Genomic DNA, 26,198 nt, shown 5'->3' with positions numbered 1-26,198 from the left:
TTAGCTGTAATTGAGCAGAATCAAAATGGCAAAGGAAGATGCTGAAAACAAACTTCAATCTTACACCTTTATCAGACATACATGTCTCATCTGGAAATGCCTGCTGCTTAACTGCAATGCCAATATTGCATAAGTTAGCTTCTAATCTAAAATTCATGGCTAAATATAACATACTAAACCTGAGGTTGAACAGAGCGTAACATCTGCTTAACTTCTATGACAGAACACATAGATGGGACTTGAGTGGCAAAGGGCTGAAATACAATACCCATTAGTTAGATGAAAGTAACTTCAGTTTTTGTTCTAAACTGTCTTGACATGGCTATATTTATGATACTAAATGAATATGCTGTTTCTGATAAATAAAAATGCTTAACATTTTCTAATCAAGAAAGCTGCATGCTCACTTTCACAACTGGCAATCCTTGTGATCTCAATTTTGAATTACCGTAAGCTATTTTACACAAAAAAAAATTTGTATAATCTTGCTAATTTAGATGGTTTCAGTGATGTATACTCTACTAACCTTGAATTGGTTGTCTGAATATTTCCTGCACAGAAGATAGTTTGTTACATACTATTTTCACTGAGTTTAGAATTTTGGAATAATAATTGTCTAAAAATCAAGGTGGGCAAAGTTTATAAGATCAATTAAAAATGTTGGTTGCCTAGTGCAGTACCAAACACCATCCTTAAATACAACCCATTTTCTAGTAAATTTTCCTACTCTGAGTAAACTCATAAGACAGGACTTAGTAAACTCTGAAATTAATGATCCTATGAATAGGACTAAGTTGAATACAATCCAATGGGTATATTCAACTAACCTGCCCCACCAGCAGGAGCTCTGCAAGGGCAGGCCTGAAAGAGTAAGTCCCCCCCCTCGAGGGTCAGGAGAACACACAGGGAGCAGCGGAAAGAATGGTTCTACCTGGCAAGCCAAAATGCTTGTGTTGATGTTTTTATTTTCAGCCAAAAGGCAAGCAGCAGTTGACAGACAAATCTGTATTCTCAATGCCACAACAAAGTACTTTCTCAGAGTTTGGACAGGGGCACAGATGTTTTTACTTTTGTAGTTGGGGAAACATAATAGAAAAGACCCTTTCTAACTCTTCCTGTTTAGTGTTCTTGCCTTAAAAAACAAAACAAACAAACAAAAACGCCTTTGTCCCTGTATGAATATAAAAAGGGCTGTGGGTGAGAGAGTGGCTTATGACAGGCTATGATTTATCACAAGGCCATCAGTGATGTTCATTAGGGGTTGGGCCAAAGGTGAGATAGCTGGCTGTTCCCACATTCAGTTGTGCTGAGAACTACACAAGCATGCAGCCGTCATGCAATGTCATCTATTAATACTGCAGGTCACAGATGAGGCTTTGGTCTAGATTCCTGTTCAAAAATCCCCCATACCTCTTTAAGTTGCAGCAAAGGTCAGTCTACTGAAGTTGCTTCTTCCCATGCCAAATCAAGCACTCCATTAGATGCAGAAGCTTAATGCACACTGGTTTCACTTTGAAATGTTTAAAAAGTTTGCACATGAAGACAGACTTGCATTAGAGCTGGGAGTCGCCCCCCCCCACTCTTCAGGTGTGTGCCAGGAATCTACAGCACAGCATTTTATAGTAGGGCCCCACCTGTATATAATAAGTCTCCAGTTTTTATGTAGCCAAAATAGTACCATGCATGTAGAAAAGAGGTAACAGCCTTGCTGGCTGATGGGTTTCCCATCAGTTACCTGGAAGCTTAATGGGAAGCACCCTGCCAACATACTAACAGCAAACGTAGGTACTGAATTAAGCCTATTTAGCATCACAAATGGCTACTGAGAAACCAGCAATATAGGCATGTCTAGAGATACTTTTAGGTATGCAGAAGAAAATGGGAGCAGGATCTTCAGTACAGCTCACTGAGGACAATATGTTCAGTAGCCACTGCTGTTTGTCCTGTGGTGGAATAGAGAATCCAGAAAGGACACGTTGTCTGTACTGAACAGCAGCAGTTAACATTCTTTTGCCATTGCCACTTGTCTATTTGTTAATGATTCAAAGCACTTCATTTGCATTCTCATTAATCCTTGCAACATTACTGAATTCCAAACCAGTACAAGCTTTTAAACAACTCTTCACAGCTCTTGCATTTAGAGTCTATTTTAGACCCAATGCAAATGTAATACCTTTACCATTGCTAAGAAATTGGGGTGGGGAAGAACTGTGCCAACATCCTTAGCAATAGTATCTTGAAGTGAATTTACATTTTAACATGATTTATTTCTTCTATTTCCACCTGCCTTTGAACCAGTAAGCTCTCAAGGGGGTGGTGAGAGAGAAAGAAGGTTGCCTGTATAAAATCTTAAGTCTATGCAGGATGGTGTCAAGTAGACTTCTTGAGTACATGAAGACACATTTGATCCTAAAACGAACAGTCTAGAATCTTTGAAAACTACCTTGTTAACAGATTGCTACAAAAAAATCTTGGTCTTTGCTTAAGCTACAGAGAACTTGAAGCAAGTTGTGGTCTTGTATTCCTCTCCTGGGTGCAGCAGGCTATCTGGGAAATTAGGCTGTAAGAATAAAAAATAAAACTCAACATTTGTGCACTTAGAGAAGAAAAATTGCTTGCATCTTAGGGTTTTGTTTTATTGCATTTAGAACAAACTTACAAAATTGGGAGTCAAATCCTTGCCAATCTACTGCAATGATATATACATATATACTAGCAGAACCTGATCTACCTTTGGCATGTAACCACAAGCTTTCTACACACATACATAGTATTCTTGAATTGGTTCATATTTGATTAACCAACTTTTGGTGTTTTGAGCTTGCAATCCTGTACATACTTAACTGAGTGTAAATTTATACTGTGAGCAGTTATGCCTAGGAATGCACTGTTAAGTCTTGAGAATGCAGAGAAATTGCAAAGGAGCTGTGCCATTTTAGAGTGGCGGGGGATCACCTACTTTAATTTTTTTTTACTGATCTAAAAAAACTTCCTATGCACATAAAAGCAGCCTTGCTCTGCATAGCAAAATGTGATCTACCTGCAGTCAGAAATGAGGATAATCAAAGAATAGCTGTACCATGTGATTTCAGTGCTTATGCAGATCCACCCATTACTGGTTTCTATGTTCTTCTGAGCATCCTCAAAATGAAATCTGCAATAAACCATTGAAGCTGAGCTCCAAGACAGTTTTGTGTAGCTTCTATTCTGTGTGGCCCCGTGGTCATATAAAACTTAAGAATGTACCTGGTTCACTGCATTTGGCCAGTTCTGTGTTTCCAGGCAGAAGCCAGAATGCTTGGGATACACACAGCCTCCTTTTCCCTTTAGGGTGCCATCTAAGAAATTCCCAGTGTAAAATTGAATTCCAGGCTGAGTTGTATAAACCTCTATCATTCTGCCACTAGGGGGATGGTGGGCTCTGTAAAAAGAAAGTATCTGTTAATTAAATTTCTAGGAGTCTGTAGGCTTTTGGTACTCTGCATTTAGTTATGTGTAGTGGTAGCCAGCAGCTCTTAATAATAGATAGATGCATGGGAAACAGCACTTGGGTGCAAGGAAGGGGCCGTGCAAATTTTAAAAGAAGTCACTTGGTCACATCCTAAGATGCATTTGCCTTTTAGCTGTCTCTCTTTCCATAAATACATGATAATGCATCACATGATAATTCCAAGAGGCAACAAAATACTTATCTCCCTGATCAAGTTGTAGCCAGAGAGAACAGACTGTGGCTTTGGATCATATCCGTGCCACATCGAAAGTCACATTTAGCCACTTCAGTGGGTCCAGGCAGGGTGAGCATCATGTTGCCAAAGCTCACTAGCTGTGCTGGCTCAAGTTACTTATGTGTTATCACAGTTCACAAGGTGGATTAAGAGCATCCTGCAATACCAGCCTTCCACAAGTGAAATTCGCAAGAGATCTGTGAAAACCTGAGCATGGTTCAAAGCAAAATACTGTAGCTTACTGTTAACACTTCCCCCAAATCTCGGGTGGGAAGGTATGGAAGTGTAAATTATATAAATCACGCACTTTCCTCCACATTGTACACTTTTGGTCTTCTTACAGAATGGAACTTGGAGGACATCATTTTAATTATGTAATTGATTTGTCTAAATCACATCCATGGATGTCTATACTTGCAATCCTTGTCATTTATTAATTTATTTACTGTTTGTTGCCAAAATAGGCTTCTAAGCAATTTGCAGGTATGTAAATCAATTACACAAGCAATCTATACTACATATTAAAATCAACCTTAAACAAGACCAGAGCATTTTCTGTAGCAGCCCGAATGCTATGGAGGGTCATATCAGGTATCTGCCTGCTTTCTGCTAATTGGTGAAGTTATCCCTGTTGACCTTTGAAAACTGAAACGGGACTGCTTTCCATGTTTTACAGTGATTTTGTTGCCTTTTCTTTTGTGGGGTATGGTTTTAATTAAATGTTTCGATGTTTTTATTGCTTTATTTTAAAACTGTAAAGCCCTATGATATATTTTATGAACAGCAGTGTATAAATACTTTAAAATAAACTGGGAGAAGGAAAAGCATGAAACACAATGTTTTGGTCAATATGCTGTCAAACAAAGGTGACAAACCAAACCTGTACCTCGCACAGAAGCATGTTTCTTTTGTCTGCTTCAGGCAAAAATTGTGGTCAAATCCTCCGAGCTGAAACTTCTGCAGGTGTTTTCCAAACTCCACTGGCTTTCTCAGATCAAAACCTGTATCCTCCACTGAAGCAATTTCTCCTAATGGAGAAAGGACAAAGAAAGAGGCAAAGAAACTACACACATTTAGCAACCTTCCACAGCAACTCTTAAAAATGTGGACAGAACCAAGACGGACATCTGGAAACACCAAAAAGTCCACCACAGCAAACAAACCACACACAGAACAATTTAGTGTGGGATTCCCAAACCACAGGTGGTCTGAAAGGACATTGCCACCTTTCCCACTTAAACCAAGTATGGGGAGCCTGTAGCTCTCCAAATGCCAATCCTGGACCACTGTCCTACCATTAGGCAGAGTGAGGCAGCTGCCTTAGGCAGTAGATATGACGGGTGGGGATTGGACAGCTGTGAGTGTCACATGCCATGTTCTGTGTTTCCCTAAGTAAACTTCCCCCCTTTCAATGTCAAATTAAGATTTAACCTCCATCTAAGAACATAAGCAGTGCACTGCTGGGTTAGGCTAGCGGCCCATATAATTCAGAGTCCTGTTTTCACAGTGACCACCCACCTTGTGTTTTTATGGCATTGTTCCAGTTTTAGAAAAGCAATTTTGATTGACTACAGATTTGAACTCAGGGCTAGCACCCTACACTGAGGCCAGTTCTGCACAGTTGGCCACGACAGCTCCCTAGATAACATCTGTAGATTCAACAGCATTCATCTTAAAAATCAACCAACCTGTGGGGATCTGGGTTTCATCCACTGGCAGGTAAGAATCTGCCTGTATAGTAAATTCATGGTCGTAGATATTGGGGGATCCCTGAAATATGAAGAGAGGAAAAAACCTCTGTTATATCAGAAAATAGAAAGACGGAATTTTACACCACCTTTGTTGTAAACTGAATCAAGGCCAAATGTCAGTGAAGACTAAGATCAATTGTTCCGGCATTTGGTCTCCAACAGTAACAACCCAGACTCACAAGAAGCATATACATGGGGGAGGAAGCAATGGAGTATCCTGGGAAAAGGTATGGCTGCCTGGAATTTGGAGCAGACATTCTGAGTGCTCCAAACTCTCCATATTTTGTAGGATTCAAATATGTAGTGGAAGTTTAGGTTTGTGCATTTAAAGTGAATTAAAATCTTCTGTTCCCCTAGTGCAACAAATCCTCTTTTATTTTTTAAAACAAAATTTGTGATTTTGACAAGGACAGGGAAATGCATTGCAAAGTGGAATGAACACGTGACAAATGGGAAGATGTGTAAACAACACACAAACAAATCAGAATGAATGCTCCCTAAAGGCTGAATAGTGTAAAAAGTAAAGTATCATAGTTGCCATACACTGCTGAGATATTCCAAAAATGAGGGGTGCTAAAAAGTTGTAACATGACATGGGGATTCAAAGATATTTTGGTTAAATTAATATAATTTAGTTTTGCTTGCTAAGTAAAATGTGTGTGAAATTGCATTTGTTGTTTAGTCGTTTAGTCGAGTCCGACTCTTTGTGACCCCATGGACCAGAGCACGCCAGGCACTCCTGTCTTCCACTGCCTCCTGCAGTTTGGTCAGACTCATGTTTGTAGCTTCGAAGACACTATCCATCCATCTCGTCCTCTGTCGTCCCCTTCTCCTTGTGCCCTCCATCTTTCCCAGCATCATGGTCTTTTCCAGGGAGTCTTCTCTTCTCATGAGGTGGCCAAAGTATTGGAGCCTCAGCTTTACGATCTGTCCTTCCAGTGAGCACTCAGGGCTGATTGCTTTAAGAATGGATACGTTTGATCTTCTTGCAGTCCATGGGACTCTCAAGAGTATCCTCCAACACCATAATTCAAAAGCATCAATTCTTTGGTGATCAGCCTTCTTTATGGTCCAGCTCTCACTTCCATACATCACTACTGGGAAAACCATAGCTTTTACTATATGGACCTTTGTTGGCAAGGTGATGTCTCGACTTTTTAAGATGCTGTCTAAGTTTGTCATCGCTTTCCTCCCAAGAAGCAGGCGTCTCTTAATTTCGTGGCTGCTGTCACCATCTGCAGTGATCATGGAGCCCAAGGAAGTAAAATCTCTCACTGCCTCCATTTCTTCCCCTTCTATTTGCCAGGAGGTGATGGGACCAGTGGCCATGATCTTCGTTTTTTTGATGTTGAGCTTCAGACCATATTTTGCGCTCTCCTCTTTCACTCTCAATAAAAGGTTCTTTAATTCCTCCTCACTTTCTGCCATCAAGGTTGTGTCATCTGCATATCTGAGGTTGTTATTTCTTCCAGCAATTTTAATTCTGGCTAGGGATTCATCCAGCTCAGCCTTTTGCGTGATGAATTCTGCATATAAGTTAAATAAGCAGGGAGACAAAATACAGCCTTGTCGTACTCCTTTCCCAATTTTGAACCAATCAGTTGTTCCATATCCACTTCTAACTATAGCTTCTTGTCCCACATAGAGATTTCTCAGGAGACAGATGAGGTGATCAGGCACTCCCATTTCTTTAAGAACTTGCCATAGTTTGCTGTGGTCGACACAGTCAAAGGCTTTTGCATAGTCAATGAAGCAGAAGTAGATGTCTTTCTGGAACTCTCTAGCTTTCTCCATAATCCAGCGCATGTTTGCAATTTGCTCTCTGGTTCCTCTGCCCCTTCGAAATCCAGCTTGCACTTCTGGGAGTTCTCGGTCCACATACTACTTGAGCCTTCCTTGTAGAATTTTAAGCATAACCTTGCTAGCATGTGAAATGAGTGCAATTGTGCGATAGTTGGAGCATTCTTTAGCACTGCCCTTCTTTGGGATTGGGATGTAGACTTATCTTCTCCAATCCTCTGGCCACTGCTGAGTTTTCCAAACTTGCTGGCATCTTGAGTGTAGCACCTTAACAGCATCATCGTTTAAAATTTTAAATAGTTCAGCTGGGATACCATCACTTCCACTGGCCTTGATATTTGCAGTGCTTTCTAAGGCCCATTTGACTTCACTCTCCAGGATGTCTGGCTCAAGGTCAGCAACCACACTACCTGGGGTGTACGAGCCATCCATATTTTTCTGATATAATTCCTCTGTGTATTCTTGCCACCTCTTCTTGATGTCTTCTGCTTCTGTTAGGTCCTTGCCACTTTTGTCCTTTATTATGGTAATCTTTGAACGAAATGTTCCTTTCAGATCTCCAATTTTCTTGAACAGATCTCGGATTCTCCCCATTCTGTTGTTTTCCTCAATTTCTTAGCATTGCTCGTTTAAGAAGGCCTTCTTGTCTCTCCTTGCTATTTTTTGGAAATCTGCATTCAATTTCCTGTATCTTTCACTATCTCCCTTGCATTTTGCTTGCCTTCTCTCCCCCGCTATTTGTAAGGCATCGTTGGACAGCCACTTTGCTTTCTTGCATTTTCTTTTCATTGGGATGGTTTTTGTTGCTGCCTCCTGTACAATGTTGCGAGCCTCCATCCATAGTTCTTCAGGCACTCTGTCCACCAAATCTAAATCCTTAAACTTGTTCCTCACTTCCACTGTGTATTCATAAGGGATTTGACTTAGATTGTATCTTACCGGCCCAGTGGTTTTTCCTACTTTCTTCAGTTTAAGCTTGAATTTTGCTATAAGAAGCTGGTGATCTGAGCCACAGTCAGCTCCAGGTCTTGTTTTTGCTGACTGTATAGAGCTTCTCCATCTTTGGCTGCAGAGAATATAATCAATCTGATTTCGATGCTGCCCATCTGGTGATGTCCATGTGTAGAGTCGTTTCTTGTGTTGTTGGAAAAGAGTGTTTGTGATGACCAGCTTGTTCTCTTGGCAGAACTCTATTAGCCTTTGCCCTGCTTCGTTTTGATCTCCAAGGCCAAACTTCCAGTTGTTCCTTTTATCTCTTGATTCCCTACTTTAGCATTCCAGTCCCCTATAATGAGAAGAACATCCTTCTTTGGTGTCATTTCTATAAGGTGTTGTAAGTCTTCATAGAAATGATCAATTTCAGTTTCTTCAGCACCAGTAGTTGGTGCATAAACTTGGATTACTGTGATGTTAAAAGGTCTGCCTTGGATTCGTATCGAGATCATTCTATCATTTTTGAGATTGCATCCCAGTACAGCTTTCGCCACTCTTTTGTTGACTATGAGGGCCACTCCATTTCTTTTGCGGGTTTCTTGCCCACAGTAGTAGATATGATGGTCATCCGAACTGAATTTGCCCATTCCCGTCCATTTTAGTTCACTGATGCCCAGGATGTCAATATTTATTTTTGCCATCTCATTTTTGACCACCTCCAACTTACCCAGGTTCATGGTTCTTACATTCCAGGTTCCTATGCAATATTTTTCTTTACAGCATTGGACTTTCCTTTCGCTTCCAGGCATATCCGCAACTGAGCGTCCTTTCGGCTTTGGCCCAGCCGCTTCATCAGCTCTGGATCTACTTGTACTTGTCCTCCACTCTTCCTCAGTAGCATGTTGGACGCCTTCCGACCTGAGGGGCTCATCTTCCAGCGTCATAACTTTTATATGCCTGTTGTCTTTGTCCATGGAGTTTTCTTGGCAAGGATACTGGAGTGGCTTGCCAGTTCCTCTTCCAGGTGGATCACGTTTGGTCAAAACTCTCCACTATGACCTGTCCATCTTGGGTGGCCCTGCATGGCATAGCTCATAGCTTCTCTGAGTTCTTCAAGCCCCTTTGCCACGGCAAGGCAGTGATCCATGAAGGGGGTGAAATTGCATAGTGATCAAGTGATATAATCCCTTCTTGCCAAGTCGTCAAGTACATGGCAGTCATTTTTAATTATCACTATGCAATTTCACTAAAAGTTATTATTATTATTTATTACTTAACATTACCTGACAACTCAGAACCTAAAATTAAAATTCTTTGATTTTCCTAAAGCAGTTTATGTGCTTGTTCACCAAATGTAGATTTACCCAGCTAAATGTTGTACAAGCACAGCAATAATAGCAGATTTTAATTCTTCACATGCAATTGCATATTTTTAAGACCCCTCACTGAATAAATTTGCAAAAATTAAGTTTTGCCCCCTAAAATGACACGCCCTAAACTAAGAAGTACAGAAACGGTCTTAAATAAAATAAATAATGGGGTGCCTTCTCCCAAACGTTCCTCCCCGTTGTTCAGGGGAGCCCAAAGTTCAGGGGACTGAAGCCTCTCACCCTGTTCCATTACTTAGATATGTACAACCGACTTGGCAAGAAGGGATTATATCAGGCAAGAAAAGAACTAATAACCCTTTGGACACTTTTGTAGCAGAAGTGGAAACGTGTGGGGCTCCAGATGTCATTGGGCTCCAATTCCCATCAGCCCCCAGGCAGCATGACCAATTAGCGGGGATTATGGGAGTTGTAGTCCAACATCATCTGAAGGAACACAGGTTCCCCCCGAATCCTGTTCTATAGGATGTTCCAGAATGGAAGAGCCAAATAGAGCTGCCTTACCTGGCCTGCAAGATTGAAGTACGCATGGTTTGTCAGATTGACTGGCGTGGTCTTACTGCTTTGAGCTCTGTAGCTGATTGTTAGCTCCCCATCCTTGAGAGTATATGTCACCCAGACTTTCAGTTCACCAGGATATCCCTCTTCACCATCTGGACTTACTCTGAAAAACCGTACGCCATCTGGCAGCACTTCGGGTTCCCAGATGGCCTGCAATACAATTTCATTAATGGTATTTTTAAAAAAATCACATTGGCTAGAGTCCAGCTACTAGACTGATGTACCTGGATGAGTATGTGTGCCAAAAGATTACACATGACAACCATGGATCACTTCCAGGATTCAAAATATTTAAATCGGTGTTTCCCAAGTTTGGGCCTTCAGCTGTTTTTGGACTACAATTCCCATCATCCCTGACCACTGTGGTCTTGCTAGCTATGGATGATGGGAGCTATAGTCCAAAACCAGCTGGAGACCCAAGCTGGGGAAACACTAATTTAAATGAACTTTGAAGTGCTTCCCACCCTCCCTCTGTTAAACAGCTCACCTGGGCAACTGGTCACCCATGTTGTCTGCTTGCTTGCCTGCTGTTCCATTGTCATGCTGCCATTGGGACTGCAGCATGATGATAGCCTTACATTTTTACGTATATAGGAAGATATACACACATGTAATACAGACTATATAGTAAGCTTGGTGAGAGACGGTGATTCATACATAAAACAGCCTTCCTCAAACTTGTGCCTTCCATATGTTTTGGACTACAACTCTCAACACCTCCAGCCAGCATATGATAAGGATTATAGGCCAAAGTAGGGACGCAGGTGGCACTGTGGATTAAACCACAGAGCCTAGGGCTTGCCGATCAGAAGGTCGGCAGTTCGAATCCATGCAATGGGGTGAGCTCCCGTTGCTCGGTCCCTGCTCCTGCCAACCTAGCAGTTCAAAAGCACGTCAAAGTGCAAGTAGATAAATAGGTACCACTCCAGCGGGAAGGTAAATGGCATTTCCATACGCTGCTCTGGTTCGCCAGAAGTGGCTTAGTCATGCTGGCCACATGACCCGGAAGCTGTACACCGGCTTCCTCGGCCAATAAAACGAGATGAGCGCCGCAACCCCAGAGTCGGTCACGACTGGACCTAATGATCAGGGGTCCCTTTACCTTTTATAGCCCAAAGCAGCTGGTGCACACCAGGTTGTAGAAGGCTGCTGTAAAATTTCTTAAGCCTCAGCACCTGGGAAAGGATTATTCCAAACAAAAGCATGTGTTTCCTGTGCTCATTAACTGGAGGCATGAATGGGCAGTCTATTACAAAAATCTAACTGTTCCACCACGATGTCAACACAGAGCGGGCCACAGAAATAAGGCAACACTACAGCACAGTTGGCATAAAGGATCTTCACAGCTCAAACCCATTATGGTGTAGTGGTTAAGAGCAGTGGACTCGTAATCTGGTGAACCGGGTTCGCGTCTCCGCTCCTCCACATGCAGCTGCTGGGTGACCTTGGGCTAGTCACACTTCTCTGAAGTCTCTCAGCCCCACTCACCTCCCAGAGTGTTTGTTGTGGGGAAGGAAGGGAAAGGAGAATGTTAGCCGCTTTGAGACTCCTTCGGGCAGTGATAAAGCGGGACATCAAATCAAAACTCTTCTTCTTCTGTAAGGTTGTAATTCTGGCCGGTTGGTGTCCATCAGAGATGGGAACACAGGTGGGAGAAAATGATTGGGAAAATGTGTCCATGTACTGAAGCAGCCAAAGATCTATTCTTAAGTTTGTTCTTAAAAGGAAGGATGGCAGCTCAGTGGTAGAACATCTGCCCTGCACATAGAAGGCTGCAGGTTCAATCTCCTGGCATCTCAAGGAATCTTGTCTGAAACCCTGGAGAGCCACTCCCAGTCAGTGTCAACAGTAATGAGTTAGGAGGACCAGTTATCTGTCTCAGTGTAAGGCAGATTCCTAAGTTATATGCTTTCATTAGGCAATCTCTTTTCATTTAGGGTTGTCATATTTCAGAAAACCAGGACAACCTGAAAGTTGAGCTTTTTTTTTTTTTTTTTAAGGAAACTACCATAATGGTTGAGCTCTTTTTAAGAAAACCAGAAAGTTGTTGAACTTTGCTTTCTTTTTTACAAAAACATGAGTTTTTGATTGAAGATCCAAGACAAAGCACCACCTTTCGGAAATCCTCCCCAGACGTCAATTCCACCTTTGAAATCCCAGTTATGTCGGACATATGCCAGCCCAAATTAATTATTTTTGTTGCTGGCATCCGACTGTCTGGAGAGACAATGGAGTGTACCTCTGGGTGGGCGGGGGGGGGGAACCAAACTGTTCCAATTGCAGGACACAACAATAGCCCCCTCAGCTGCACTGATGTGGCCCCAAGGAAAGCAGAGCAATAGGTTTGGCACCAGCTTGGCTGCAGGAGTTGGCTGAAAGAGGCGTACAAGGTGCCAACTGTCTTAGGGACTACACACTGGATTTGTGTAGGGTTTGCTCCTTAGCCTGTTCTCCCAGAGATCAGAGTTTTCATTTTCCTAGATGGGCTACCTTTCCAGGTGGATGAGCCCCATCTGCCCCTCACTTCCCTCTACAGCAGGGGTCCCCAAACTGAGGCCCGCGGGCCAGATAAGGCCCAAGGGACTCGTTTATCCGGCCTGCAGCAACCCCTGCCGCCCATTGCCGCCACCCGCTCTTACCAGCACTGCGCCGCGCAGCTGCCCACTTCTGGGTCAGAGGAGCACCTCAAATAGCTTGTGCGCATGCGCAGGCATTATTTGTGCATGCGCAAACGTTATTTCCGGTGCACATCCGGGTCGGAGGAGTCCCATGCAAAGGCGCAAAAGCTACCGGTATTTTCGATGCTCCTCTGATCCGGATGTGCACAGAAAATAGCATGTCCGCACGTGTATGGGCATGCGCTCCCCCGCCCTCTGGCCTGCCACGTGATCGGTGCTGGAGACACCAGCCCAAGGCCCGGTAGGTTTGCTGATCCCTGGACTGGAACTGGAATAAATAAAACAAGCAAAGATAATTAAGCAACCAAACCAAGTGTGAAGAAGGAAGCAAAACCTGTGCCTGGAAACAGCAAAGAGATATGATCACCGTCATCAGTATGACTGCAAACAAATTGGGTGGATCCTTATGTCAGCCAGCCGTAGTTCTATAAAAAGCTAAAACCACCACCGAGTTTAGAAGCATATCTATATCTATAGCTTTGCTTCCTGCAGAACTCAGGCCAATGCTGGGTCTCCTCATCAGAACAGTCTCAAATTACACAGGAAATAGTTACCGCAGAGAAGACATCTAGCCTCAAATTGGTCAAACAGAAAAACTCTCATGTTGATTTCATTACTTCTCTTTGATATTTTTCTGTTCAGATATAATTACTATTCTGTATACTAATCCTGCTATTTACACTAGAAGATGAATGAGGAATCTGTGGCCCTGAAGATATTGTTAGACTACTAACTGCTCCCATCATGCTAGTGGTCCCTTCCAACTCTGATTCTCTGCCTGACCATTGGTCTTGCTGGCCTGGGGCTGATGGGAGTTGGAGTTCAACAACATCTGGAGGGTCACAGGTTCCCCATCGCAGCGCTAAAGTGTGCTATAACTTGCCCAGTTTTTGCCTTTCTTTGGGAGTGACTCTTTCCCTCTTCCATTCCGGTTACGATCACAGCAGTCTTTTAACATCAGTAAAGGAGGATCCTTTTCAGAATCTTCCCTCTTCAGGAAGACTCTGAGAAAGGTCCAAGCCTGGCTTCAGAGAAAGAAAGGAAAGAATTGGGAGTTCACAGAAGTGTCTGCACGCTGAAGTGAACTTCCCAGAAGTTTCTGGTCAGGGGCGTCTTACCCATAGAGGCTAGGTGGTGCGGGGCGCCAGGGCGCCAAGTTCTGGAGGGCGCCAGGGAAGAGGTGGAGGCATCAGCTTCTGGCATCAGCTCTCCGCCCTCGCCCACCTCCACCATGCCGCACCAAAGCAGCGCAGTGTCCGGAGCCTCTGTCTGCTGTGGCCACGGCGGCACGAAGTGGCCAGCTGAGCCGGGAGGCGCCGCGTCCAGTTTCCACCTCTTCCCCACCGGAGGAGCTGCCCTCCAGTCACTGCCCGCCTCCTCCAGCCCCGCTGGCAGTGCCATCCTCCCTAAAAAACTCTGGGAAACGGGGAGGGGGAAGGGTTCTGGAGGGAGCTTTGCACCACAGCGCCAGATATACTTAAGATAGCTCTGTCTCTGGTTGGCCACCGAGAGAAGAGAATGTCGGTCTAGATGGCCCTTTGTTTTCATCCAGCAACTAAATGTTCTCACCTTACCTGAATATGTCAGCATGCCCTGATAGTAAATACAATGGAACCTTGGTTCACGAATGAAATCCGTTCTGGAAGCCTGTTTGGCTTCCGAAATGTTCAAAAACCAAGGCGCGGCTTCCGATTTGTGCAAGAGCTTCTTGCACTCAGTGGAAGCCATGTCGCACGTTCGGGTTCCAAAAAACATTCGAAAACAGAAGTCTTTCCTTCTGGGTTTTCTGTGTTCAGGAGCCAAAATGTACGACATGGGAGGCGTTTGGGAACTGAGGTTCCACTGTACTGTCCTTGTTATTCACTTGGGCGCAAGCACATTCACCTTATCAAAACCTTTCTTTCCTCCATGCAGACTGTTGGGTCCATTGTTGATGGCTAATTGATGCTCGACTCCTTCCACTGTAAATTTCCCTCTGGCAATTCTGTTAGCAGCCCGTCCAACGACAGCTCCAAAGTAGGGGTGCTTGTTGGTGTACCCTGGCCAATAAAAGAACATGTACAGCGGCCTTAGATTTATAAGGTCAATACATTTCAATGCTCAACGTTGGAAGCTAGCTAGAGCTTTCAATCTATTCTATTTTTAAAGGAGGGGCAGTAAACTGTACCCCTGACCAAAGCTTCCGCCATCCAGTAATCCCTTAGGAAAGGAGGGCCTTGGCTAGGCTCCCAAACTCTTCCATGTGAAGGCATAACATATCCATTCACTCCAATGGAAGAAACACAGCCATATCTGACACAGCTCCTCCCATCTTAATTAAAATTAGTAAGAACTGGAAGTCTGTGAGGCTGTGTGGTCATGCCGGCTAAGTTCCACACTGCTGCAGGTGGCATGCCTCTGGAACTCAGTTGCTGGGAAGAAGTGGGGAGAGTTTGGTTGCACTCAGGGTGCATATGATTGCTCCCCAAGCCTTGTGCCTTTTAACAGCCTGAATTTGGGGTTCTGTTGCTGATATGTCTCCTGCAAGAAGATCAGGGTGTCCCCTCTTCAGTGCGCTTTCTCCCCTAGCTTGCTTGACAACAGATGACAGCAATACACTATTTCATGGGGGCGGGGGAGAGAAAAAGGAATCAGTAGTGATCTATGCAGCATTGTGTGGGGATAAAAAACTGATTGAAAGCTCTGCTCTACAGATCATGGAACAACTGAACAGAAACAAAACCGAGCAAAAAGACTAATTAACCTTAAAGCAAAGTCATCCACTCATTGGTAGGGTTAAGAGGAACAAAGGAGCACTGCTTCATTTCAGTTGGCGGGGAGGACTGCAGAAGCCAATACACAGTCTCCAAGCCCACAGAATCTAGAAGCAGCTATAAAAGAATGGATTGCTGGAGGAAAGGTAATCAGTGTTTATTTCTGCACCCAGCTTCCCACAGACTTAATGTCTAAAGCCATGGGTAGGCAAACTAAGGCCCGGGGGACGGATCTGGCCCAATCGCCTTCTCAATTCGGCCCGCGGACGGTCCAGGAATCAGCATGTTTTTCCATGAGTAGAATGTGTGCTTTTATTTAAAATGCATCTCTGGGTTATTTGTGAGGCATAGGAATTTGTTCATTCCCCCCAAAAAAAAATACAGTCCGGCCCCCCACAAGGTCTGAAAACTTTGCTGACCCCTGGTCTAAAGCAGTGGTTCTCTGCCCTGGGGTGCCTTGAATGATGGCCAGGGGTGCCACGGGCAACACTGGCCTCTGTCCCTCTTTCCTTGCCTCCCCCCTCTGATGCCCTCTCACGTCTCTGCTACCCAAAGGCTTGCACAGCTGTTTATTGCAGCAGTCCTGGCTATAAGCTCTGTAGGAGGCAACTCTCTTTGCATGGGGGGGCAGCTCAATTACCAGGGACAGCAGCAGCTGCCCAGACAACTTCCAAGGAGAGGGGAGAGGAGAGGAGGCTGAGGACACACTCCACAAGGGAGGGTGTATGAAAAGGGTGAGGGGCTGCCAGCTCTGCAGGCAAGGGGTGACATAGCTGGGCTCCTGAGCCCCACAGGGGTGCTGAAGAAAGAGTGTAGTCGTGGACTCAAAAGGGTTGAAAACCTCTGATCTAAAGCATTCAGCAGCAGCTAGTCAAGGTTATGTAACAGTGGAAGCACTCAACCCTTAGATTATCTGATCTCTGAAGAAGAACATGAAAAATGCTGATTGGTAACTGAGGGGGGCAGGAGGAATGGTGGCAGTTCTGAGAACCAGGGACGACTGATAGATATTCATACTCTTCTCTACAGCTATGTTTCTGCTTCTCTGTATGGAAGTCTACTTGCAGATCAGTTTTATTATCTCATGCCTGGGAACCTGTTCATTATTCAGTCAGTTACCCTGATCCCTGAATAAATTTCAACCTCTGATTTATGTACATGCTTAGAAGGACAATTGGAAGTCAAAGGCAGATGGATTGTAAACTCTGGCCCTTCCTCCAGGGACACCTGCGAGTTGTTTTTCCCTCACACGGCAATTCTGGAAAGGAAGATTAGTATAAGGCCACATTCACAACAACACATTTAAAGCAATGTGACAGCACTTCAAACATTAATGGTTCCCCCAAAGAACTGTGGGAGCTATAGTTTGCTATGGATGCTGAGAGTGGTTAGGAGACCCCCCTATTCCTCTCCCAGAGCTACGATTCCCAGAGCTTCATGTGAAGACGGATTGATTGTTAAACCACCCTGGGAACCGTAGCTCTGGGAGGAAAACAGGGGTCTCCTAACAGTTCTCAGCACCCTCAATGTCAAAATGGGAGGTTGGCTGCTGAATCTCTGATGGGCGCATGTTCCACAGCATGGGACCAGCAACATTAAATGCCTGACTTCCAGTGTATCTGTCAACCTAATGGTTCATGCAGCAGTGTCTTCTCCATTCCCTGTAGATAGAAATAGTGGGATCATGCCCACTAGCTCTGCCCCACATACTGTACACCCTACTGGCCCCACCCTCAATGCCTGTTTGATCAGCAGAACATATGCAAAGGGTCGCACAGAATTCTACACACACAGGCACCTCTTTGCGTATATTTTGCCAAACAAATGTGCAGTAGTTGGGCGCCAACAGCAGGAATTATTTCAAGGGACAGGTAGTAAACCTCTGACTGCGCTGTACCACTTCAGTTGTAAAGGTAAAGGGACCCCTGAACATTAGGTCCAGTCATGGCTGACTCTGGGGTTGCGGCACTCATCTCGCTTTATTGGCTGAGGGAGCCGGCGTACAGCTTCCAGGTCATGTGGCCAGTATGACTAAGCCACTTCTGGGGAACCAGAGCAGCGCACGGAAACACCGTTTACCTTCACGCTGGAGCGGTACCTATTTATCTACTTGCACTTTGACGTGCTTTCAAACTGCTAGGTGGGCAGGAGCAGGGACCAAGCAACGGGAGCTCACCCCATCGTGGGGATTCGAACCGCTGACCTTCTGATCGGCAAGTCCTAGGCTCTGTGGTTTAACCCACAGCGCCACCCGCGTCCCTTCCACTTCAGTTGTAGTGGGTGACTTATCCAAAAAGCTCCCTCCACAAGGAAAGTTAGAATGTCAGGAAGAACACAAGACTGAATCCCTTCAGAGTCCCTTCTACTTTTCTAGATGCATGGACTTATTTATTCCTTTAGGGTTGAAGCAGCATTTAATCCTGTGGGCTGCAATGTGATACACTCCAGACTTCAACATTTGTCTGTTAAAAGCAGTGGCGTAGCGTGGGTTGTCAGCACCCGGGGCAAGGCAAGTAATTTGCGCCCTCTAACCCGTGGATTTGCGCCCCCTAACCCGTGGATTTGCGCCCCCTAACCCGTGGATTTGCCCTAACCCCAGATGTTGCGCCCGGTGCGGCCGGCACCCCCTGCACCCCCCATGCTACGCCACTGGTTAAAAGCAGGCTTAAGTCTGTAAATATAATTATCCATATTTGTTTTAAAAAATGAAATATGCCTGTAATCTAGGCACTTTGCCTGGGATGGAAGATATTGCATATCTGTTTAGCTGTAAATCTGCAAACACCCATTTTTTTTCCCCTGGGGGGTGGGGGAGAAACTGGAATGGGGAAACAGTGGTTCCCAGCCCTTTCCCCTGCTGCTTCTTCCTCCCCCCACCCTCACAAAACTGCAGGTCAAAAAAGGGGGAGCATTAGGAAACGAATTTTGTGTACACCACTCATAATACTGCAATCAAATGAACATACAGTGGTACCTCAGGTTAAGTACTTAATTCGTTCCGGAGGTCAGTTCTTAACCTGAAACTGTTCTTAACCTGAAGCAGCACTTTAGCTAATGGGGCCTCTTGCTACTGTTGCGCCACCGGAGCACGATTTCTCTTCTCATCCTGAAGCAAAGTTCATAACCTGAAGCACTATTTCTGGGTTAGCGGAGTCTGTAACCTGAAGCGTATGTAACCCGAGGTACCACTGTACTTCCTTGGAAGTAAGCTCCACTGAACCGTTTAACTTCTGAGTTAACATTTGTTTGTTTCACAGCTTCTGCTTTTTTTTTTCTCCAGGTAATGCATCCTACATTTAAAGCATGTGGCTTTCTGCAAACAACCCCAGAAACTGTAGTTTACCCCCGCCCCGAGTTAAAATGCCCAGCGCTTTTATCAAACTAATGTACAGTTCTCAAAATCATTGGGGGGGGGTAGTTATTTGCGACTTAAAAGCTTTACTTGTTCTTTTATGCTCCATTGCAAAACTATGGTACTAAAAAGCAGTGATGAAGCTTGAACATTTTTCAGCTTGGATGTACAGGGCTACTTATATTACAGCACCACCAAAGCTGGGTGGGTTTCAATAAAACAAATCAGAGGTTGCACTAGAAACATATTGTGCCTCAGGTTTCTTCTGTGGAATAAACTTTCAAGAAAGTTAATTCAAACCCACCTTCCAAATGATCAAAGCCTAGAACAATATCTGAGAATTTTCCATCTTTGTCTTTAGTCTCCAACGCGGTGATTATGCAGCCCAAGGAGATAATTTCCACTTTTACCGTGCTGGATCTGAGCAGGAATTTTTCCACAGCCCCTCCGCCAAGCTGCCATTCCCCAAATTTCTCTCTCTTCACTTCTGTCATTGCTCCCCACTCGCCCCCTCCCACGAAGCTTGTTTGCAAAGAGAGAGACACCAACACAGACGGATAAGAAAGAATCAGAGGAACACTATGGGGGAAAAGGACTTTGCCCAAAGGGGTTTTACCAACAATCAGAATCACGTGACACGTGCCCATCAGCTGACGCGGAAGAGGAGAGAGAACCTGCCTCGTTATGTTGCTGGGGGAATTTTTTATGCAGAGCAACATTTCTGAGCAAAATGGGGCATTTCCCCGCGCAAGTATGCGCGGGTGCAACCCTGTCAAAGAATCACAGAATTGTAGAGTTGGAATGCACCGCAGGGTCATCTAGTCCAACCCGCTGAAAAGCAGGAATCTTTTTGCCCAAACTGGGTCTCCAACCCGCGACCCTGAGCAAACCCACCTTGAATCCTGTGCAACTTACGGTATTTCCGAGTAAGCATGCTTTCTTAGGCTAGTAGTGCAGGCCGAACCCTTCTATACAGTTACTCAGAAGTAAGCTCTGCGGAGCTCCACGGGGTTTGCTGCCGAGTACATGTGCACCCATCACTTAAGTCAACGCGCCTTTGCAACATTTCTAATTTGAAGCCGATCCTATCCTGTTGACTCGGACTACGCTCAAATGGGACTTCCTGGGCAAAGGATTGCAGCCTTTCCTTGCTGACAACTAATTTACGAATCTGTAACTCACAGGATGTAAACAAGCACTAAGCTACACTACAGTAAGAGGAAATGATTGCAGGCGGTAATTATTGCGACATTTCTCAGTACAGTTATTGCATGTTCGAACTTGTGGTCTACATATGCAAGAGCAATGCTTCCCCCATGGTGTTGGACCCAATCCACTTGCATCCTGCAGTTTCTTGAGAAATGCTGTTGCTTGGAGGCGCTTTCCTGCAAAACCAGCTCCCAGCCGATTAAAAAGGTTTAAGCCAACATGTATACATTTTTTTTTACATCAGCAGATGGCAGCACGCGTGCAGACGATGGTTTCATTGAATAGGAATCAGAGGGGTGATTGCAGGCATAAGAAAGCAAATCAGGTAATTGTGTGTGGACAGCAATGTAACATGAGACTTAAAAGGTGGGGAGGGGGGAAGCTGTGTTTTAAGCCGCTAATGTATACATGCCCCTTAGGCTATTGGCACCACAGTAAAAAAGAAAAGTGAGCACTTGCTTTGTCATGACCACTTACGGTAATTAGATTTAATAAGTTTAATCAGGGCAACCAGGGGACAAAACATAAAGGATTCATTTCAGACAATATGGAGTTTTTAATGATTATTCTTTCTAACAGGATAATGCTTGCCCTCCACGCCAGATTCAGATTATGGACCTTTTGAGCGATTTTCTCTCTTCCTCTCAAAACCCTGCAAATAAAAACCCTGTAAGGAAATCTCTGTGAAGAAAATCTAAATGGAGAAAGAAAGTGTGGAATTATCAACATGTACAGTTATTCAGTCGCCGAAGAATTGATGCTTTTGAATTATGGTGCTGGAGGATTCTCTTGAGAGTCCCATGGACTGCAAGAAGATCAAACCTCTCCATTTTGAAGGAAATCAGCCCTGAGTGCTCACTGGAAGGACAGATTGTGAAGCTGAGGCTCCAGTACTTTGGCCACCTCATGAGAAGAGAAGACTCCCTGGAGAAGACCCTGATGTTGGGAAAGATGGAGGGCACAAGGAGAAGGGGGCGACAGAGGACGAGATGGTTGGATAGTGTTTTCGAGGTTACCAGCATGAGTCTGACCAAGCTGCGTGGGGCAGTGGAGGACAGGAGTGCCTGGCGTTCTCTGGTCCATGGGGTCACGAAGAGTCGGACACGACTAAACGACTAAACAACAACAACAACAGTTATTCAGCTGTCCTAAGCCTGTTACATTAAAAAACACCCTTTGTTTCAGTTTTGCTTTCGTTTTTAATTTGTGTTTTCAAAAAGGTTTGCTAAATAAATAAAAAGTTTACATCAAAGTTAGTTACTTTTACATTCTTCTCGTTGGAAATTTCCATTTGTGTTAATGAACATTTGGCATACACTCCGTTCATTTTGAGGCCCTTGGCCCGGCAGTTCCAGTACTTTGGTTTATATTAAAGTTATTCATTCATTCACATGATCAGGCAGGAAAAAGGAAACCTTTCAGAAAACATTCTTTTCTAATCAGGGATGGAAAAAGTGCACTGAACTGTAGCTGCATTTGGCAGTACCCAGAAATTAATTATTGCTGCACTTGTTCCAGGAAACAGTTTCAAGATCAGGTCAAAATGAGATTCCCTGCCCCTTCTAGAAAATGACAACACTGAGGGCTTGTCCACACTTCTGCTTGTCCCAGGTCTGAGCAGCTTTCTGCTTGTCCAGCACTGGATTTATGGCGATGCTGGCGGTTTCCCCTTGCAGGGTGCCGAGCCAAGGGGGCACAAAATTATGACATAGTGCTGAATTACCAAAATATGCCCCTGGCTATGCCCATGTTTTCTAGGCACTGGTCTGAGTGGTTTTGCCTTTGCTCACCTCTTTCTCCTGGAAAAGCCACTCTTTAGTGCTTAATTGGAACATACAGCAGTCCACGGAAAACCCAGTTGCCATTTCTTCCAATTGAACGCTAAACTGGGGGGGTTTCTGGGAGAAAGTGGCAGGTCAAACAGTGCATCTGACAAGTTGACCCCAAAGTGCATCTGACAAGCTGATTTTGAAGGAGGGGTGCTCAGTTAATTCAGGAGGTACATGGGGTGTTCCTTGGGCCTGTACAACAGGCTTTGCTTACGTAGCTCCCCAGCTTTGCTCTGTTTTCTCTTCTGATCATCCTCTCTGTTCCTCCACTGTCTCTCTCCCTGCCTACCTGCCTGCTTTCTAATGTGACACCTTTCTGTACCTGCTTGCCAGCCTTGATACCAACTTTCCCCTTGCTCTAGCCCCAGTTCAACCCAGCTTGTAATAGACTCTGCCTCCAGCTAACCCTACTGTGTTAGTGTACACACCATCATGGCTGTGAGTCCTGGAAGACCACTTTGGAACTAAACTAAGTTTTACTGCCTATGCAACTTTTTCTGAATGCTGTATGAGAAAACACATTAATCTGACCTTTGGAGAGTTTGTAAGTAAACTTACCAAATGTGTGGTCTTTTTCTGTGCTGGAGAAGAGGAAACTTTGGAAGGAACTTGTAAGGGCATATTTAAAGGTTCTAGCAGCCTATATTTCCATTCATATATCCCTGCACCAACAACAGCAACATATGGAAGTAACTTGAAGAGGAAGAAAAACCTCACTGCAGTTTAAGTGGCTAACACACATGTAGCCTGAGACTAAACTCTGGCAGGATTTTTGGTGACAGAAAAGGAATATGTTGTTTTTTTTTACAGTAGAGGAAGAGTTTGGTAGTGTTTTGTTGACTGGGTTGTTAATAACTCTTAACCAGCCAAACAATTCAGGCCAATCAGCACACATTCTGAACACCTTGCCCATCAAAGAGTCAACCTTATATGTAGTTGATTCACACATCCATGTTGGAGATGTAAATTGCTGTTTCCTAGTTCTGCTGGATCTCTCAGCGGCTTTTGATACCATCAACCATCTGGACCATCTAAAGGGGCTGGGAGCTGGGGGCACTGTTATACAGTGGTTCCGCTCCTTCCTCCTGGGCCGTATTCAGAAAGTGGGGGGGGGGGTGAGTGTTCAGACCCCTGGGCTCTCACATGTGGGGTGCCTCAGGGTTCTGTCCTGTCTCCCATGCTTTTCAACATCTACATGCAGCTGCTGGGAGAGATCATCAGGGGGTTTGGGCTGGGTGTTCATCAGTTTGCAGATGATACCCAACTCTACCTCTCTTTCAAATCAGAACCAGTGAAGGTGGTGAAGGTCCTGTGTGAGTGTCTGGAGGCGGTTGGAGGATGGATGGCGGCTAACAGATTGAGGTTGAATCCTGACAAGACAGAAGTACTGTTTTGGGGGGACAGGAGGTGGGCAGGTGTGGAGCACTCCCTGGTCCTGAATGGGGTAACTGTGCCCCTGAAGGACCAGGTGCACAGCCTGGGAGTCATTTTGGACTCGCAGCTGTCCGTGGAGGCGCAGGTTAATTCTGCATCCAGGGCAGCTGTTTACCGGCTCCATCTGGTATGCAGGCTGAGACCCTATCTGCCCGCAGACTGTCTCACCAGAGTGGTGCATGCTCTAGTTATCTCTCGTTTGGACTACTGCAATGCGCTCTACGTGGGGCTTTTAAGGTGACCCAGAAACTACAACTAATCCAGAATGCAGCAGCTAGAGTGGTGACTGGGAGCAGCTGCCGAGACCACATAACACTGGTCTTGAAAGATGAGCGCCACAAACCCCGAGTCGGCCACGACTGGACCTAATGGTCAGGGGTCCCTTTACCTTTAAGTAGAAATATTAGCAGATTATTTTGCAAGACTTTTGTAGCCTGGGACTGTGCCTGCCTCAGTGTTTACCTACCATTGTTAAGGAAGCTCTGGTCAACTGGTGGTCAGGTAGGGATTTCACTTCCATCTTTTTTGTTTCAATATTTTTCACATTTAAAGAATTTGTTTATCACAAAGAGGCCCAACTTTTAAACAAGCAAAATGATTTTCAAGCAAAGTTCCTAAATGCTCTCTGGGTCATCCTCTTGATGTGATTGTCTGTCTTTTCTCCTACTCAAGACCTTACATTTATCCACCATGTGATTAAAAGTTCAATACATTTTTTCTGTAACTTGCACATATTTCTGTTGGGTTTTGAGCAGCAGACCTTTATAGAGGTCATTTGCCTTGCTTCACCCTATCTCAAATAAGGTGTGACCCCCTCTAACTAGGAGACTTAGGGAAGTTAAACGGGGAAAATGATTTTATTTTACAACAAAGTTGGTAAAACACAGGATGTGTCAGGAGATGGAATTCTTTCAAGAAACAGTCAACTTAAGTATATATTAATTTCTATCAGTACAATCGTGCCTTGGAAGTCAAATGGAATCCGTTCTGGAAGCCTGTTTGACTTCCAAAACGTTCGAAAACCAAGGTGTGGCTTCTGATTGGCTGCAGGAAGCTCCTGCAGCCAATCGGAAGCCCCGTTGGACGTCCGGGTTCCAAAGAACGTTAACAAACTCACTTCCAGGTTTTGATCGTATGGGAGCCAATTTGTTCGGAAGCCAAGGCGTTCGAGATCCAAGGTAATACTGTATACCAGACCAATGGAATCACCATACCACTCTCCTAAGTGGTTTGGGATTGTCCTCCTCTCACCAGGAGATATATATATCCCCTTTTTACTGAACTGAGACCCAAGTAGGGTTTTCCCTCACAACTCCACTTCTCCTTTCTCAGCTTCAGCCTCCAAGTTCCCATTTGTCTGTATACTCATAAAAGACCCTAATCGCTATCCTTCAGTCTTCTCCCAGCTCAGCGACTTCCTTCTCTGGCTGTGGATATTTTCCTCAGGGTGAATTACACACACAGCCAGGGCCGGATTTAGGTTTGATGAGGCCCTAAGCTACTGAAAGTAATGGGGCCCTTTATATGTCCAGCTGTCCTCTGTCAACAACAAATTGATACTTTTTTGTGTTGAATATGTGCTTATGGACATAATAGGTATCTAAAGCCATTTGCACATAACAAAATATGTATTTTATCAAAGTAATTGTTGATCTGAAATACAATTAAGAAAAAGTATATTAATAGTGAAATTTTGGGGGGCTCCCCAAGAGAGGGGGGCCCTAAGCTATAGCTTGTTTAGCTTATATGTAAATCCAGCACTGGACACAGCTCAGAGGCTAATACTGCTCTATTTAGCTGAACACCAGGAACCAAATTCTCAACTGCTTTTCTTTTCCCCCTCACAAAATGCTATCTCCACCCCATCTCTGGTTAGCTGTACCCGTCTCCAGCCCAGCACTCTGTGAGCTACACAATTCTGGTGGGATTCCGCTTCTCTGCATCACCAAACTCTGGTCTAACTGAAGTTTCAGTCACAGCAAATGATACTAAAGCCACTTCTGGGCCTGCCCCAGGAGGTGGGGTTGCGGGCTTTACGCCCACCCCACGTGAGCGGGGGCTGGCTCCAGCCCCCGCAAGAGCAGGGGAATCCCCGTCGGGCCTGCCCCCCCCAGCCAGCCAATCAGCTGGCCGGCTGGGGGGCGTGGCTTGCCCTATTTAGGGCCAGCGCGGAGGGGGCTCGCCCTCTTTTCGCTGGCTCACCCCCACGTTTTCCCACCCTCCCTCCCTTTAAGTAGGTGTAGGCTTAGGCAGGCCTTTGACATTGCTATGGACTTCGGTCTGTCGCCGCAAGGGGCATGGTAGGAATTTTTTCCCAATCGGCAATTTCGGGCCTTTTGGTTTTTCGCCTACCTCGTAGCAACTCGTCACAACTTCTCAGCATTGGCGGTAGGCATTGGTAAGAAGGGGTTAAGACGATGTGTGGGGGGGGAGGAACGCCATCACCTCCCCCCAGCGAGCGAAGGGTGGTCCGTTAAAGGACCCCGGGGGGCGTGGCCCTGTCCGAAGCCTATGGAGGTGTGGGCCAAAGGCACGCCCCAGAGCGGTGACCCGGGGGAGCTCCTAGTCGACGTGCCTCGCGGGAGTCTCCCCCGATATAAGGTTAACCCTTCCCCGTGTCTCCAGCAAATGGGCTGGGGCCGGATAGCCGTTAGGACCAATGCCTATGCCAATGCCTCTCATTCCTGAATTCAATAAAGTTGTGGCCTAATTCGCCCAATTAACCTTATATACGGTGTCCTGTGTCTTTATTTATCCTGGGGGGGCGGGAACTCGCCACGCAAAT

The 26,198-nt window shown here is 45.0% G+C and overlaps 1 protein-coding gene across 2 annotated transcripts; it reads right to left on the bottom strand.

The window, feature by feature from the left end:
* Positions 1-53: 53 nt before the first annotated feature.
* On the bottom strand, positions 54-19,571 carry GALM (galactose mutarotase). 2 transcript variants are annotated; one of them, XR_013836573.1, is made up of 8 exons: positions 19,246-19,571; positions 14,721-14,875; positions 10,102-10,308; positions 5,414-5,495; positions 4,612-4,753; positions 3,247-3,421; positions 1,782-2,560; positions 54-1,742 (listed from the first exon to the last, which is right to left on the bottom strand). XR_013836573.1 is itself a non-coding variant. In XM_079968851.1 (7 exons), exons 1-7 carry the CDS (start codon positions 19,433-19,435, stop codon positions 2,483-2,485), a joined length of 1,029 nt encoding a protein of 342 aa, XP_079824977.1. In that variant the 5' UTR covers positions 19,436-19,571; the 3' UTR covers positions 54-2,482. The 2 variants fall into 2 exon arrangements, 1 of the variants encoding a protein (XP_079824977.1); XM_079968851.1 differs by having other exon boundaries at positions 54-2,560.
* Between the last annotated feature and the right edge of the window lie 6,627 nt (positions 19,572-26,198).

The sequence above is a fragment of the Podarcis cretensis genome, assembly GCF_951804945.1.
Source record: "Podarcis cretensis genome assembly, chromosome: 3".
NCBI lineage: Eukaryota > Metazoa > Chordata > Lepidosauria > Squamata > Lacertidae > Podarcis > Podarcis cretensis.
Note: the sequence above shows the minus strand (reverse complement) of the source record. Positions and strands in the feature narration are given on the sequence as shown.

What these genes read in the sequence shown, in the direction of transcription:
- GALM (XM_079968851.1), bottom strand. Translation starts at nt 19,435, where the DNA reads ATGACAGAAGTGAAGAGAGAGAAATTTGGGGAATGGCAGCTTGGCGGA. An exon ending in GAAAGAAAGGTTTTGATAAG is followed by an intron (nt 10,309 to 14,720) that starts GTGAATGTGCTT and finishes ATTGTATTGCAG; the next exon opens with GCCATCTGGGAACCCGAAGT. An exon ending in TGAAACCCAGATCCCCACAG is followed by an intron (nt 4,754 to 5,413) that starts GTTGGTTGATTT and finishes TTTCTCCATTAG; the next exon opens with GAGAAATTGCTTCAGTGGAG.